Source organism: Agelaius tricolor, unplaced genomic scaffold (genome assembly GCF_023055355.1).
Source record: "Agelaius tricolor isolate 1412-34295 unplaced genomic scaffold, bAgeTri1.0.p SCAF_9, whole genome shotgun sequence".
Classification (NCBI taxonomy): Eukaryota; Metazoa; Chordata; class Aves; order Passeriformes; family Icteridae; genus Agelaius; species Agelaius tricolor.
Genome location: NW_027269269.1, coordinates 20,264,231 through 20,281,065, shown reverse-complemented (window position 1 = coordinate 20,281,065; position 16,835 = coordinate 20,264,231). Strand labels below are relative to the sequence as shown.

The 16,835-nt window shown below is 45.2% G+C and overlaps 2 protein-coding genes across 4 annotated transcripts in view; both read right to left on the bottom strand.

Moving 5' to 3' along the window:
- TSPAN9 (tetraspanin 9) overlaps positions 1-6,338 on the bottom strand; it is a 168,582-nt gene extending 162,244 nt beyond the window's left edge. Inside the window, exon 1 of one of the 3 annotated variants that reach the window (XM_071433039.1) lies at positions 6,191-6,338. The gene's annotated coding sequence lies outside the window, so the exon portion shown is untranslated. The remainder of the gene's footprint in view (positions 1-6,190) is intronic. The other 2 variants (XM_071433036.1, XM_071433035.1) reach the window with 2 other exon arrangements.
- Positions 6,339-13,428: 7,090 nt separating this feature from the next.
- TEAD4 (TEA domain transcription factor 4) overlaps positions 13,429-16,835 on the bottom strand; it is a 36,845-nt gene continuing 33,438 nt past the window's right edge. The window contains exons 10-11 of the mRNA XM_071433031.1: positions 16,290-16,442; positions 13,429-13,672 (exon numbers count right to left, since the gene is read on the bottom strand). Coding sequence (XP_071289132.1) covers positions 13,559-13,672; positions 16,290-16,442 — 267 coding nt within the window. The 3' untranslated portion in view covers positions 13,429-13,558. The remainder of the gene's footprint in view (positions 13,673-16,289; positions 16,443-16,835) is intronic.

Here is a 16,835-nt window from a genome sequence, read left to right as displayed (position 1 = left end):
CACAGCAGCACTGGAGAGATCCAAAAGCTCTGATGTATGAAAGAAAATCACTTAATTTTTACTTGGAAGGTTTCCTTTACAGGCTTTTAGGCCAGCCATTTAGGTTTCTATTTTACAAGGAGACATGCTCCCATCTGCATGCTAGTACAGGTCTCTTCTACTGCCAGAACCATTATCCCATTCCCCTAATGGTATTTTGTCCACATGTATATAAATACATATAAACAATACTGTGCAGACTGTCCTCCAGTGGAAACAACATACTAGACATTCTCAGAACATTGCTTTCAATCCTTCACAACTTCAGCTGCACTTTCTTCAAACAAAGTCACGTAACAACCTTCATTCACATATGGTTGCAGTCTTAAAACTGAATGAAAAGCTGGTTTGGGGATAAGTATGTATTTACAAAATCAAGGAACAGTTTAAAACAAAGCTGGATGAAAATCCTGGCAGAACCACCTTACACTGAAGTGTATGCAGAGTTGTAGGTAAAAAACACCAGTAGAGAAACAGAAAACAAAGTAAGCTTTTGAAAGCATTCTTGAATTATTTAACCTTTAGAAATGTACAAATGAAAACAGAAAGTCTCCTGCTTGTGCTCAACATGAGTTTGGAGTACAGCTGAAATCACCATAAATGTGATTGTCAGCATACTGCCATAAGGCACTTGAGGAGACAGCACTGACTACCCAACTGCACCAGAGAAGTCACTTGGGTTCTTCCCACCAGCGACCTAAACCCAGGATTCCTCCAACTCCCTCCATCTTTTAGGTCAAATGAATTTAAGTAAGAGTGAAATTAAAGAACACCAAATACAGGAGAGTTCACAGAGCCCTATGCTCTCTAAGACTTGTATTGATTCCTGTTTCCTAGAACAGAGTCTCAAAATTTTGAGTTAAGTCTCCTTCAAACCTGCTGACAGAGTGTGACATTTCAGCTCTCTGTTCAATGCACCACCTCATCCTTCCTTTCCAGCCCTTCCTCCCAGGGGAGGGCTGCAGACTTCCTCTCCTTTAGCCTAGTGCCTCCTCAAGGCTCCTGCTTTCCCACCCAGTCCCCCCTGAGCTCCTTCTCCAGTCGAGCCCTGCCTCCTGCCCAGACACACCACACATGGACAATGCAGCTCCTGTGGTCCTGTGCCAGTATGAGGTTGATATATTCCATCACACCCTCACTGTGAGCTTACACAGACCAATCCAAGCACTTGTAAATCAGTGAGGACAGCCCAGGGCAAAGGCAGGCAGTTCTGCTTGAGCAATATCAGAGTAGAAACTAAAGCCCAGTTCACACAGTTCAGCTGATTCTAGAGACATACAGTGACTCAGCCCCAAAAATATCATCAGCATTTTACTAGTTAATGCAACTTGTTTCCCCTTTTGCACTCATAACATGCATCATGGAAATAAACACCCAGCTACTAGTCACTTCCACCTTCAGAAATATCAGGAATTAGATCAGCATGACAGCGTTTGCATTAGAAAGGAGAACTCTTACAGCAAAAGGGAAAAGTGCTTTCAAAAAAACTTTAATAAGTTTTCCTGTTATACCTTTTGAAACAAAGATTAATGCAAACTTCAAGTCTTTTAAATGTATGTTACTACTTAATGGTTATCATACTATTACAACATCATATTCATATCACTGTAAAGAAATGCTAAGCTTAATTAATACCTTTGTCCACTTAAAGGCTTATTGGAGCATATGTTTATGATTTAATCTGCCCTGTCTGCCTGGAGCTATCCCTACAACATATCTGCCTGTTTTATACTCTTGATTTTAAAAGCTTTTCAACAACAGAATTTTTTCACCCCTCCTCAATAGGCAGTCTAACAGACTAATACATCCCACTGGCATCAAAACACAGCTCATTACTTACTCAGGATCCCACATTTCCTATCTGTTCTTTCTTCCATGTGAAGCACAGTCAGATGCCTCCTTTCTTACTGGACTTGCAGACAGTGACACCTTGCAGCAGCTGGGCTTTGCCCAAGGATCATGCCTCATTCTACAAACTCTAGCCCTCAAGGTTTATTTTTTGACAGCAATAAATACAAGTGTTTGGAATATCATCAGAAAACAGAGGGAAAGGTGAGGTAGGGCTTCACAGACACATCACCTTCCCAGAAACACCTGTGCAAGCAGGATGACAAAAGCATCCAACATCTTTCACTGGAGAACAGAGTCCAGCCTCATGACAAACACACCACAGAAAACATGGCGCTGAACCACAGGAAATAACACATAGGACAGATTTGAAGGGTTTTTTTCCCTGGAAACACAGCACTGACATTCAGCAATGCATGTTTCATTGAGGGAGGCTACAAGGAGCAGCAGAAACAGCCCCTCGGAGTCAGCTTTAGGAGATCAGGAAAGGTGAAGAGGAAGGGGACTAGTAATACCTGTGGTCTCCAATAAAGTATCTTGTTAACAGCTGAGTAAAATATACAACATTTTTATCTTCCCAACAAGTACTTCTCCTCAAAATTAAATTCCAACATGCATTGCACTGAGCGAAGAGCTGGCACTTCCTGAGCACATGCCCACTTTTCCACAATTTCACTGCCATGTAGAGAGGAAAGACAAATATCTATTTCTGATCCACTCACATTCTCTGGGTATTGCTAAGATAGTCTCACTAGGACTGACTCAATCCTAAGGTCTGTTAACAACTACAGCACAAATGGGGAAATGATCTGCTGGTCCTGGCATGTTTATTCTATTTTCTAGAGAATCAAAGAAGACAGCCCTCAGATAAGAGCTATTCCCTGGTCACACACTGTCTTTCCCCAAGCTCAGCACCATGCTTTATTGTCATCACACTTCCTACATGAAATTTGAAAGAGCATGGTTTGATCCATTCCAGAATGCATCTTGAAGTGCTGTTCCACCAAAAAGGCACTTTGTGCTTTGAGAATTACTAAAGGAAAGTGAGTTTACAAATACAAATCATTCCCCTACCCACACACACACCTCTCCAGCATAAGCTGTGAGCATACTGAGAGAAGTTTTTAATTTAATTTCTTTTAGCATCTTAGCAACACATCAGCATCCTAAAACCTTCCTTCATTTCTTCATCTGGGGTATTTACAAGTATTGCCATTGTTTCACACACCTCCTTCTTTCTCAGACCAAATGGCTGCTTGATCTCAGGATCAGAGAATTCATGTTGGAGCAGGCCTGTGGGGGTTCCATCATGCTCTACCCTACACAGGACCAGCTATGAGGTCCCAACAGGACTTCATCCACTTTGGCCTTGAAAACCTGTGAGAACAGACATTGCACAACCCCTCTGGGCAAATTGTTCCAGCATCTGACTATCCTCCTTGTTGGAAATTACATCTATCTTGAACCTCATTTCAACTTCCCTTTGTTGTCCCTCATACAGTCACCATACAAAAAAGTGAAGAAGCTCTGTCTTCCTGAGAACCTCCTCAAAAGTACCAGGAGGTCTCTATAGGTCCCATCAAATTTTCTCTTCTCCAGGCTGAACAAGCCTAGTTCCCTCAGCATATGACCCTCGTGCTGTACCAGGGCTCTGAGAGCACTGAAAGGCCTTTAAATGCTCTCTATAAAAGCCTCACATCCACCCCTGCTCTCTGCTCATGGCACCAGGGACCCCATTTTAGCTCTGCCTGTGGCATTCATTGTCTGCCCACCCTGTGTAGTAGCTGTGCCCTGCCTCCAGCCAGGTGTGTGAATCCTGGTCCTGGACCCTGCTGATGCAGACCCTGACCTGAGATAATCACTTCCTTGGGTACTGGCTGCAGTCTGATTAAAATAATCCTAACTATTGTCAGCTGCCTTCACTACCAGGGCACAACACTGGCTCATGCTCAGCCTCTTTAAAGCATTCTCATCTCTTTTTGTCATGCATCGATAAATCTAATGACATTCAACACAGAAAACTAACGGGGCATCAGTCATTTGCAAACAGCACAATCCTGAAATATGATAAAAGGGAAAAACTGAGCTGGGCAAAAAATTGCAATTGTAAAACCCAAGTATTGAAAAGCAATTGTAAAACCCAAGTATCTGGGGAATATTAACACACTACTTCTAAGATAAGCAGCCACTTCTGCTCCAGCTCTCTCACAGTAACACCAAGACAAAGTCTTGGATTCTCTAGTGAAAACTCGCTAGTTTCACTTGTGAAACAAATGTGAAAGTAACTCCTCCAGTCAGTGCTGCTGCCTCAGTGCTGGTTTGCTATTTTAATCTGTGCTCTTCCTGTGTTTCACTTTTCTACTGCAGTTTTTTAGTTTGTGTCTTTGGGGAGACAGGGGTTAAACACTAAAAATACACAGTTGTGATGGAAATACCCTCATGGACAGGCTGAGGTTTGGCATGCTTTGGAAGAAAATAACTTAAAATAGCACAGAAAGCAAAGGCTGTGGGATATGCATCTCTGATAGCTACTTTCTGCTAAAATAACCAAAATAGCTAAGATAACACTGACACTCAGTTAACCCTCTATCCTACTCAACAGAGATGAACAGGGCCATTCTAACCTCAGAGCTTTGCCTGACTAATGCTAATGACATTGCATTTGTTATATTCTGACCCCAAGGTCTTTTCATGCAGCTTTATTAATGAGAATTAGGTTTAAAGAAAGTGCAGGTACCCAAAACCAAGCGTGCCACAAGTCTTACAGCCCAGTTATAGAAAAGGCTTTTTCTGTAGGATATGCAATTTGATCATCACAGGTCTAAAAATATGAAAGGGAAAGATCTGGAGGCAGAAGCTATATTAGCTCCATCAGTTTTCATACTTGGAGCTCAGGAAAAATGTAAACTGGAAGCAAAGGACATAAAACTGCAAGGACAGATTTTTTCCCTGGTGTTCTCTACATCACATTGATAATTAATCTTTAGACATTCTAAAAAGTTATGGAGTGCTAACTTTGTCCCCACATTCCATGCCAACACAACTCCTATGAATGCACACTTCAGTGGCTGCTATCCTTTGCAATTGTATACCCTGGCTATAAAGCTTAACAAACAAACCATTAAAACAATTTGTGGCACCTGTTACTAACAACTTTGCTACAGGAACACGTTAAGTTTTGGCTTCCATAGGCAACGTTTAGGCCCATCTAGGAATGGGCCAAGAGCCCAAACAAACTCTGTGATTTGACTCTCATGGTTGTTCTAGAGAATATTTAACTTCTACCCAGACATATCCCAGGTGACTTATGCCCAAGTCTTAAAGTAAGTTCAGTGCGGTCAGGTAGGAAAATCAGGTACCCCATTCTCGTGGTTCAAACCACAGAACTATACAGTGTAAAAGCACAGAACAAAAGAGTTGATAGAAGGATTAAGCAGAGAAATGCAGCTCTTGCAGTCTAATTTTTCCTTAACACAGCATCTCCACAGCTCAGGTCCTCCCCTGCCCATCAGAAATCCCTGGAGCTGAAGGCCCTCCCGAGAGGCAAACCTCACAGAGCTCCCGCCTCCCACCAGGAGCACGGTGACAGGCAGATATCCCAAGATACAGCAAGAAAAGTTTCCAAAAGCTCCAACAGGAAAAGGCCACGCTGGAGTCAAGTTTTACATAAGAAGGGGGAAGGCAGGAACCGCTGGCACCACGTCCGCGGGCGGCTGCCGCTGTCAGCCCCGGGCAGCCTCCCTCCCCTCACGGGCGCCCTGCGCGCTCCCAGCCCCTCATCACGGGTGCCCGCCGCACCTCCGGGGGTGCGCAAGGCCACAGCAGAGGCAGCCCCCGCCGGCCAGCAGCACTGTCCCAGGGTGCTCTCCCCGGCGGCGGGGACAAATCCATCCCCAGCCGAAGCCATCCGCTCCCGTGCGGGATGGGCACCGCGGGCTCCCCGGCCGAGAGCAGGACAGCGCACGCAGACGCCGCCGGGCTCGACTCATCCCTCTGAACTAACTTTCCTGTTTCCGCAAAAATCACGCAGGCACCGGAGGAGGGGGTGGGGGATTATTGTTTCCAGCAAACACTCCTCGCCCCTACGAGCCACCCGCACCCCTCCCGCAGCCCCAACGCGCCGGGACCCCGCCGCTCCCCAGCATCTCCGGCGGCCGGGCCGGCATCCCGCGACCCCCGTGAGGGGGCAGCCCCCGGCACCCCCGCCCCGGGCCGCCCCGCTCCTGCCACCTCCCCTCTCCCAGGGCCGGGAATGGCCCGCAGGTCCCCGCCGCCCCTCGCCCCCCGCGGCGCCGGGTCTCACCCGCGCGTCCCTGGGCCGGGCCGGATGGGGCCGAGTGCTGGGGGAGCGGCGGAGGTAGGGCAGGACACGGCCCCAGCTCCTGCCAGCGGAAACGGGAGGAGGGGCTCGGACCGGCGTTACCGAGCGGGGAGGAGCTGGGGGCGCTGCCCAGGGGAGGCTCCAGCCCCGCGGAGGAGGGAAGGGAGGGATGGAGGGTGGGAGGGAGCGCTGCCGGCCCGCTCCTCCAGCGCACCCCACCCGCTCCGTCTACTCCCGCCGGAGCCCCTTTGGCAGAGCTCTGCCTGGAGCCCGACCCGTTCCTTCTGCCGCCCGCGGTGCCCTCCGGGAAACCTCTGGGGTGAGCGCCAGGAGCATCCCCCGGCACACCCTCCCGCCGGGGCGGGGGGCACTGACCGCCCCCCTCAGCTGCCCCTGCCCCGAGGGACCCGCGGCTGGAGGTCCCCTCCGGGCTCAGGCAGGCAGGGCTGGTGCCCATGCCCGCAGGCGGCCCGGAGTGCAGCCCCGACCGCCGCTGCGAGCGGCAGCCCCGGGCTGAGAAGCCCAGCACGACTGCCAGTGTGTTGCTTGGCTTCTAGCACAGGGGGAGAGCGTGTCTGAGTGCTCCCCTGAGCTTGCTGCGGTCGCAGCAGGAGTTGTAGACAGGTGTGTGGGTCGGTGTCTTCTCCCAGGTAACAAGTGATAGGACAAGAGGACACAGCATCAAACTGTGCCAGGTGAGGTTTAGACTGGATATTAGAAAGTATTTCTTCGCTGACAGTGTGTTCAAACATTGGAACAGGTTGCTCAGGGAAGTGATGGAGTCACCATTCATGGAAGTATTCAAAAAATGCGTATATATGGTGCTCAGAGACTTGTTGTAGTGGTGGACACAGCAGTCCTGGGTTTATGGCTGGACTCTTGGACATCTTTTCCAATCTTAATGATTCTTATCTGTGGTGCTGTGAGAGACAGGGCCATAAGGGAGATCTTCTGACATCATCTAGAAAGTCCCCACCTGCCTTCCTCTGGGTGTCAGTGGAAGTGCAACAAAAACTGAACTAAGTAAATTTCAAACACTCTCCCCAGCAGAAGACTCTCTCAAGTTGTCTTAATAGAGCTGGGGAAAGTTTTGGCATGAACCACTAAGCAAAGTGTTATATGCTGAGGAAACAACCTAGAACTGGGGCTGAGATGCCTACAGAAGGAGAGCAGTGCAGTTATGGACATGGGCCTCCTGAGAGGAACTGTATTTTACAGTATATGAGGAGCAACTCAAGGCTTTACCATAAATGTTTTTCAGAAAGAAGATCTGTTTCACATTCTGAGGTTCCCTGTGTATTCTCATTTCCATCTCTGGTACTGCTGCTGCTGTCACACTTCTCAGTTCAAGGGGATGTCCACATCAAATATATTCTCTTGTACTTTCCATCACGTCCTAAGTGGATTTTTATAAACTGCTTGTTCAACAGACTCAAAGCATCCTGGTGGCAGTGCTGCCAGCAACACAACTGTCATTTGCTGCATGTTTGTTTCTCTCCCTCCCAGAAGAGAAGCATGTGCAGCATCTCTGTGTTCATCATTTATTTATGTGCAGAAGTACACAAACATTGGTGTGTGTTTACCTTAAAGCAAGCAATGAAGGAAATATATCTTGCAATGCATCAAGAGATAAAGAGATCTGTGGAGAGCACTTCTTTTGGTTCTTTGGTTCCAGGCTCCAAGAAGAGTCCATCTCCTGGATGCTGTAGCTCTAATGCAGCAAATCCCCTTAGACCTGAGGACTGAAGGATCTTCATTCCAGAACTGATGCCAATCTTTAGTACGTTAAACTTTGGAAATAAACAACTTCCTGAAAGAGAAGCGGCACAGGAAGTCAGCAGAAAATGAGAACACATTTGACACTTTTGGTGGTGGTGTTATTGTTGGTTGGTTGTTCACTCTAAAAGAGACAGCATTATGTTGTGTTCTTCACCTGTTGCATAAGCAAAGCAGCTTTATACCCAGGTATATGGGATTTCTATAGTTCAAGTCTCAGTAAAAAATCAATATGTGAATTCAAGTCATCATTTTGTGTCTACTTTGGAAAAAAGGTAAAACATGCACAGGAAAAAAACCAAACACATATGGGAGCTTAGTATGAACCTGAGGATTTAGGGAAGAGCTTGAGGATCACTGTGAAACTGAGGACTGGAGTTGCTGATACTGTAGATACACTTTCTACCAAGGAAACTGCATTTATCTGCAGGTCTCTTCTCAATTATGCCATTAAGTTTAGGAAAGTGGTCTGTTGGACCTGTGTTCCAGCTTCAATTAGCCATCTTCTGCATGCAACCAAATCTAACGTGGGGGCACTCTGATGTTGTCCATACAGTGAGGAACAGGAGTTGCACCTCATCAGTATCTTCTCTCAGGCAACCAGCAACAGGACAAGAGGCGACAGTCTTAAGCTGCACCAGGGGAAGTTTAGACTAGGCATTAGAAACATGTTTTTCACAGAAAGAGTGGTTCAGCATTGCAATGGGCTGCCCAGGGAGGTGGTGGAGTCACTGTCCCTGGAGGTGTTTAAAAAAAATTAGATATGGCACTTAGTGTCATGCTTTAGATGATAAGGTGATGTTAGGTCATAGGTTGAACTTGACAGTCTCAAAGGTCTTTTTCAACCTTAATTGTGTGATTTTGTGTACCTGAATCCATGGCATATGACCAGCAAACATGAAGGCCAAATGCAGCTTCTGAGAATAGCTTTGAGTAGCTGCATTTGAGGCATCTAGAAAAGGATGCTCTCCAGTGTAATTCACAGGATGTACCCCCTCTACTGTAATAGCAAGTCTGTGGCTTTGGTCCCAGCCACCAATTTCAGATGAAATCATAATATGGCAACAGAGCTGAGTGCTGTGGGGAAATTAAGGAGGTTGAAAATCAAAGTCTTTGCTTCTCTTTTTGACAGAAATAGATCATTCACCTAGACTTTCTAACTTTGCTTATATTCATGTTCTTTCCATCCAGCAATTGCTGTATTTTGCACCTCAAGGAGATGAGGGGGGTGCTTTTCTCTAAAGATGCTGTATTAGTTTTCCTCAGAATGAGCACCAGTACTTTCATGGCTCATGTAAGAGGCCAAAATTGTATGGCCTGTTAAATGAGAGGAGTCAAGATTTGGAGTCTTGACAAATTGTTGAACCAGCAGGCAAACATGGCTTCCATGGCTGACCCATGGCAAACATGGTAGTAGATCTGGATCTGGTGTCCAAGAGGACTGGGACTGCACCACAGTCTGTGAGGTTATGGACAGAGCTGTGGTCAACCTAAGCTTCTGGCTAGCCTTCCCTCATAGAGAGTAGCCCCGATCTTGCCATTTCAGTACAAGCATGCAAGTTGTCTGCTGCCTTCCTGCTTGGTTTTGATGTAGACTCTGCTTGCAGGATTGGTGAAACAGCATGACCCCCTGGCAGCTTCTTGAAGGGCTCAGCATGTGTTCTTCCTGCCCCTTCTACAGCTCTACAGCAAGTTTGAGGGTGTTCTCACCTGTCTGAATTAGTTCTTATTCTTTTCTGTAACCACACAAGATCTTCAACTCCTTCATCTGGTCCAAGATGTCAAAGATGCAAGACAAAAATGAGCTGGGTAATGGGAAGAAATGACACTGGGAAACCATTGCACCAAAGGCTAAAGCATGCGTGTTATACTCAAGGAAATAATGATCCTTGGATCTAGATATTGAAGTAGAAGGAGATTTAAATTCAATCCCTACCTTTGTCTCTAGGCCCACCTACATGTTGTCTTTGTTGGCAATGTCAGCTTAAGAAGTTCCCACCCCCTCACCACAAATCCATGAATGAATTCAAATGAACTTGTCTTACCTGAAGTGTTCCTTTTGGCTTTGAAGTGCAGATGAAGGGAGGGCTCCTGACTTGCCTAGTTCTGTGTTGCTCAGACCCATGGTCTGTCTTATCTCAGAAGACTATCAGTAAGTGGAATCATTTTAGTAATTCAGTTTGACATGATTCCACAAGCAGATGTAGCTGCACAAATGAGGGCTGATAAACTGAAGCATGTACATTAGAAAAAAAGGGAATCAGTTAAATGGAAAGCTTTTAAGTGCTTTGTTATAAAGAAAACATGGATATTTAGATCTGTTTTGCATATTTAGATCTGTTTTGGCTATTTAGATCTGGTCTGTCACTTTACCTTCTAAGGCCTAAGTGTTGTGGCTGTAAAGTGACCAGGGGAATCAGCTTTTAATGTTTCGTCCTTTGATTTTACAGCAAGTTCTCACAGGTTAAGTTAATAATTCTGGTATTTCTGCCCCAACAGAAATTAAACTTGTAAGACACTCTGATATCCTCACTTGTTGTCAGTTCTTTAGAGTTCAGTTAGCCTTTCTTCTTGAATCTATGTCTTTTTTTACATATGCTGGTATTTTGTGTTTGTTTTGCTTTATTTTTAGCAAAATTGCAGCTGGCTCTTAGTTTGATGCACTGTCTGGATTTCTTCTGGTGAAATTCCAAGAAAGGAAGCCTTGGGGACAGAGAGCTACAGTCCTTCCAGTCTTTGAAGTATTTTTGCATGGATCTCACCCATTCTGCAAGGGGACAGAAGCTTTTTAGTCCAGATCAAAATTTCCAGTACTCCTTTTGCCTCTTAGCTTTAGTAAATCTTCTTCATCTCTTGGCCTACATAAAAGTGAGGTCTCCCAGACGCACAAATTTTCTTTTCCTTTCTCCACTGAGTTTCAAAGGCAGGTAGATGTCTCTTGCTAACCCTGGTTATTGACACCAGGGAGCTGTGAACTCCAAGAGCAAGCATAGAAAGGAATACTGCCAGAGAAGAATCTTCCACTGGTATTAAGTTGAAAATAAACCCTGCATAAGTGTCCCAAAATCAACTGTGCAAAGATTTCCTCTGTCCCTCAGCCTGTTGGTTCACGTTTACTGCCTTGACAACATCTATAACTTGCTTAATGTGGTTTTATTAATGATCAACTAATGGACTAAGTGAACTTCTAGGGCTCATCTTCTTCATGGACTGACTTCCAAAGGGTCTGCTGTTGTGGTGTAACCCAGCAGTGAAAGCATGCAAGGCACCAAGCTCATGTTTGCAGGAGAGTACTAATACACATCATAAGGAATTTTCCATTGCTGGGGACTTTCTCTGCCCTTTCTCTGTACAGGCTTCATTTCAAAACATTGGCCAAAAATACTTTTCCCAAGGGTCAGTCTTTTTTCTTATTAGTGAGGTTTTATTTGATTTGTTGCCTGCTCCACACATGGTTCAGAGATCAGGAAGGAGATTGCACAGGGCTGAAGCAGGCAGGTGCATGCATTACCAATGGACTGTAGACAGTTGGTGCCATTCATACCTATGTGGCCAGCTGGAGGGGATGCCTGGTTTGCAGAGATTTAGTTAATTCAGTCCTGGGTGGCTTGGTCACCTGGCTGGGACTAGCAATAACACCCAATGGAAGGGCGAGGGCAGCTTGTGCTTGTATGGACTTTTCATGTGTAGCACAGAGCAGCAGGTATTTCAAGATGCTTTGTCTTCTAGGTGTTTAAAGTACTTGGCTCATCTTTCTCCAAGCTTGACTGATTCTGGTTACCAGCCATGCAGATCTTAAGGAAAGCTGTTGGCATCTGTGTGTCTGTATTACTGTTTGGAAGTCCGTTCTTGAAGATATTTCTTTGTCTTGGAGAGAGCAGGCACAGCAGGAACTTGGTGCAGATTTTGCTTAATAGGTGCAAGCAAATTTTTTGTTCTTGACCATCCACTTTTGGCTCCTGCACAGAGGTGGTTAACAGCATTAGCCCTGCAAGGTCCTTAAAAGTAGCCTCTGAGAATGCAGCATCTACAAGATTGGGGGGAAAAAATATCACTTTTCCCATAACAGGAAACAAACTATCCTTCTCCATCTCTGACTTCATGGCATTATCTTTGCTATCCTCCTTACCCTTATCCTTTCCTTCCCATGCTTCAAAGCACAGGGTCTGCCTGGTGAAGACTCATGCCTGTCAGGGACCTCACACATGCAAATGGAAACCCACACTTTTACAGTTAAAACAGATCGACTGGCATGCAGTTGCTTAATGAGGAAGTAAGTCAATTAGTCCCCCTTCCACATTAAATTGATTGTCCAGACCACACGACTCTGCCTGGCCACCCAATAAATTTCCTGTTCACCCTCTGCCAGAGCATCATGCAAACCACCTCTTCCCTCAGAGCAACATGAATAGCTGCATCTTTCCCCCACATCAGCAGCATTGTGGAGACCAAGATTATTGCCTCTCAGTGACTCCTCTCTGAATAGACAACCTCAGTTTACAAGTAAAGCAGGGAGGCTGTGTTTGATTGCCTTGGAAACACAGAAAGCTAAGCAGTTTTCACTCTTCCCTCTCATTCTCTTCCTCCAGTTTGCTCACAAATGACATCCTGTGCAATACTTGTGCATCTCACTGTCTGCAACTAACAGGTGGAATAATTTGACCTCTGTAAACAATTATTTTGCTGGTGCACAAGAGCACAGACTGGCTCACTGAGCATTGGTAGCTGTGCAGGGAGAAAAGAAGCAAAAGCAGCAAGAACTATTTTAGTCTGTCAAGTTATCAGACTTGATACATAGAGGAAATCTACTGGGCAAGACAACATGATTTAACATACCCAATTTTCTAAGCATAATTTTATTTAAAACGCACAAGAAAGATTGGTCTCTCACTGTCATGCATGGAAGAGAGGGAAGAAGAAACAAGCCTCTAACAGAAGAAACAGTCTCTAACAGAGCAAGGCTGAATGAGCCTGTGACTGCACAACTGCTGATGTGGCCAGGCAGCTGTGCAGGATATATGTGCAACCTCTACACACAGGCACATGACTGTGTATGTCTAACTGACACCTATATAAATGTATGATAACCAGGTCTGGGCATGTGTTGGCTTTCAAATGAATGTAAATGAGTGCACACACTCAGACCAGGTGTAGCATAAACATTTTCAACCTGTTCATATGTGATCAGAGTTGTGGAAGCTGCTGCCATTGCCACTGCCCCGCCTGTATGCTCAGGTGCACACAGGTGCACACTCCTTTTATGTGTGTAATGACACCCTGGGTGTGCACTGTGGGAAATGCTTTTCACAGGATGCTGATTGTGGTGAGACCCTAAAGCAGTCATTTGCCTGTTTCCTTGACTCCAAATCTTTTTCCCATTTGCACAAACCTGGAGATGGAAACTTCATTTTATCAATCACAAACCAGCTCAGAGGTACTTTTCTGAAAATACACAATATCTGCAGTTTATTTTTCAGTTTGGTTTGGGGGGGGGGGGGGGGGGGGCAGGGGTTGTTCAAGCACAGACTTTTTTCTTAGACATGCATTCCATGGACAACTCAGGGCAGAGAGTCTCTAGTCCTTCACCAGCCGGTAGATGTGATGTTGGGCACCGTGGTCACTAGTTGATACTTCAAAAACATATGCTATGCACAGCAAGGTCTCCTGTGTGTCCCTGTTTGTCACAACCTAGACAGAAAAGGAGAAGAAGCTGAAATGGCAACTGCTATTTCTCTGCTTATGTATTCCAACACATTTAACACAAAGCAGAAAGTCAGTAATAGACAAAGAACAGAGAAGTGCAGGATCGATACACAACTTGGCCCACAGACCACAGCACTTTTGCATCCTCAGAACTACAATGCAGTGAAGAGACAGGGAGATGACAAAAAGTTCACTGTGACCAAGCAGTGATCACATCAGTGGAAGCAGGTTCTCTACTTCCCACCCCGATGTTGCAGATTTCAGCAGAGTGAAAGTGTTTCACTCTGAAAAAAAAGCTCTTCTTCCTCTGTTTGTTGGGTATAGAGGGGCCCCCTCCTGTGGCACACCCACTTCTGATCACACAAATATTGATACATCACAACCACAGACAGTTGTTTTCCTTCATCTGCTCCTGCTTGTCAATGGTAGACACAGAACACGAGGATTAGAGAGTATAACTCCTGTTACAGGAGACTTACAGATTTGACTCCATTACACCTCCCATTCCACACACTGTAGATGTTAGGAGAAGGATGGCTGCTACACTCATGCATTCTTATAGAAGCTCCTTTTTTCCCATTTTTTTTCTATGGCCCCTCAGGACCCTTTAGCGTCTCTACAACGTGACTCTGTCAGCAGCATGGTGAAGGAGCAGTGTTGTCCTACTTTCTGCAGCATGCACTAGGTGGCAGAGACAAGAGAAATATTGCTCTCAGAATTCCTAGTTCAGCCTCCCTCTCTTTGTCACTGCACAGCTTTGCACATTCTTGTCACCTGAGTTTGTGCCATAGCTAAAGTTCTCTCCTGCTGGAGAACACAGATTTTTATCAGCAGCAGCACAAGCTCAACTGCAGAAGAAAACCATTCCAGCTGGAGGCTTGAATTGTACCAAAGCCCAACTGTTCTTGTGAAAACAGGAAGAAAATAGCTGTTTTCAAAATTTCCTACTAATTTTAGCAGTCTGGTTTTGGTCTGTTTTCTTTTCTTATTTCATGATTGGATTTGCAGTTGAAGTCCTTTCTTCTGCAAGATGTGGTGAGTTATACACATCCAGGTGTGCTAAGGCACCAGGCCCTTTTCTGAAAAACGGGCTCTGAAATCTTGGGAAATCTAGATCCAGAGAAATGTGCCAAGCAAGATAAATGATGCTTATAGGATTAGGGGTATTCTAAGCTTATAAAAGGGTTTATAAAAAAAATGTAATTAGACTTGGCTCAAAGGCGGTAGTGGGGACTGAGGACTACCAACATGCCTTACATTTTGTGTTTTTCATCTCCGCAGTGGGGAGTGGGAAATGCCCATGCTGCTGCTCAGGGAGCAGCACTTTCATCTTGCACAGCACTGCAAGGTAGTGTGTGCCAGCCACCACGTGGGACATGCCTTCAGTGCCAGAAGATAAGGGAAGGACATGAGATTTCTCAAAACATAAAGCCCCTGAGGAAGTATAACCATGTGACAGGTTTTTTCTTAGAATTTATAGGAAATGCTGGCTGGCTTGACTGAGGAATGAAACATGCAGAAGGCAACTACAATGTTCCCCAGTATGGACTACAGCACACAAGTCTTCCTTCTCTCTGTCTCTGCCCCTCTCATGCTTTTGCTCATCTAAAAGAACTCTCAGCATTCATACTCCTCGTTTCTTCCAGATGTTTAAGACCTTAATACAAGCATGAAAGAGTAAACTTAATGCCCTATGATGTATATTATTAACCTTGAATTTTATAGCTGATGTGTCTGAGCCACAGAGCAGTGAAACGAGTTGCCTGCAGTTATCAAAGATCTTCAGAGAATGGAATGAAAACCACTTTGATTTCCAGTCTTTCATACAGCCACCAGCATCTCTTCTACTTACCCAGCCTCACGTTCTCTGGGCAAAGATCTGTGATGCCTCTTACAGAGGTGAACACAGAATTCAGTCCATTAGAAAAATACACTTTTTTAGCTGTGTGCCCTCTTCCCAAATTTACGCTTCTGCATCTGAGCCTGGAAAGGCTCCCAGTATAACAAAACACTAATGGAAATCTAATTGCTGTAGCCTTGTAATCCTGACCTATCTAGAGATTGCAGTGATTCAGAAGGTGTCACAGAGTTTCCCCACAACTCCTTTGCATGTCTCCATATTCTGTACAGGTTCCGGGTGGTCCTCAGGAAACAACTTTCCCCCCTAATATGGTCAGTGAAGAACTCTTCCCACAGAAAAATTTTATAGCCACTCAACAATACCCTTATGGGGTTTTTTACCTTGCAAAAAGGGCCAGGGCACAGAAAGGACCTCAATATTTGTGAAATAGTGGAATGAGCATTTCCTTCACTGACTTTTTCATTATTCCCCTTCCTTTGTCTCTCTGCCTCATGAGCTCTCCCTTTATTTTTCTTTTTATCTCTCTCTTACCCAGGTCTCTCAAATTCTTTTGCTGCTCCTCTGCATGAGTTACCATCTCTAGAGCTCCATAAATGGTCTTGAAGTGCAATACACATGAAAGAAATTAAGTTCAATTAGATGCTGAGCTATAAAAGGAAATCTGCTTTGACTCTCAACAGTGAACTTCTGCATGGTGCTTACATGTTGCCAAGTTGCAATGAAAACAGCTGAAATCCCTACCTGTAAGATAGTGAAGTTCTCCAGCACACTGTTCATCATATACTTCTCGGGAAGGTGCTTGAGTTTGTGGATGAAGTTGATCATGTATTCGCAGAGAGGGGAGCGGTGGATGCGGTAGGAGTAGTGTCCATTCTCATAGCGTGCATACTCTGTCTGCAGGGAAAAACAGAGAAGGGCACGTGGGGCTATGCTGCCACACCAGTGGCACTATCACAAAAAGGCACTCAGAACAGAAAAATTACAGTGGCACTTTTAAATAATTTTATGAACAGTGACCACAGTACTTTGCACCAAGGTCAGTCCCCTTGCATCCTCCACGTTCTTTAGCTTGATTTCTTGTTTTCTTGAGAATGGTGGGTTCCAGCTTCTGAGAAGCAAACCCTCAAGGCACTGTGAAAGGTAACTAAGAGGAACAGACCAATTGACACCTACACTCCCGTCTGCATCTCTACTGGAAAAGTACTAAGTGTGAATAAACTGAAAAAGTTAATAACTACTGCTTTAGCAAGACCAGGAAGTAATGATAGTAATACTATACTCAGGATG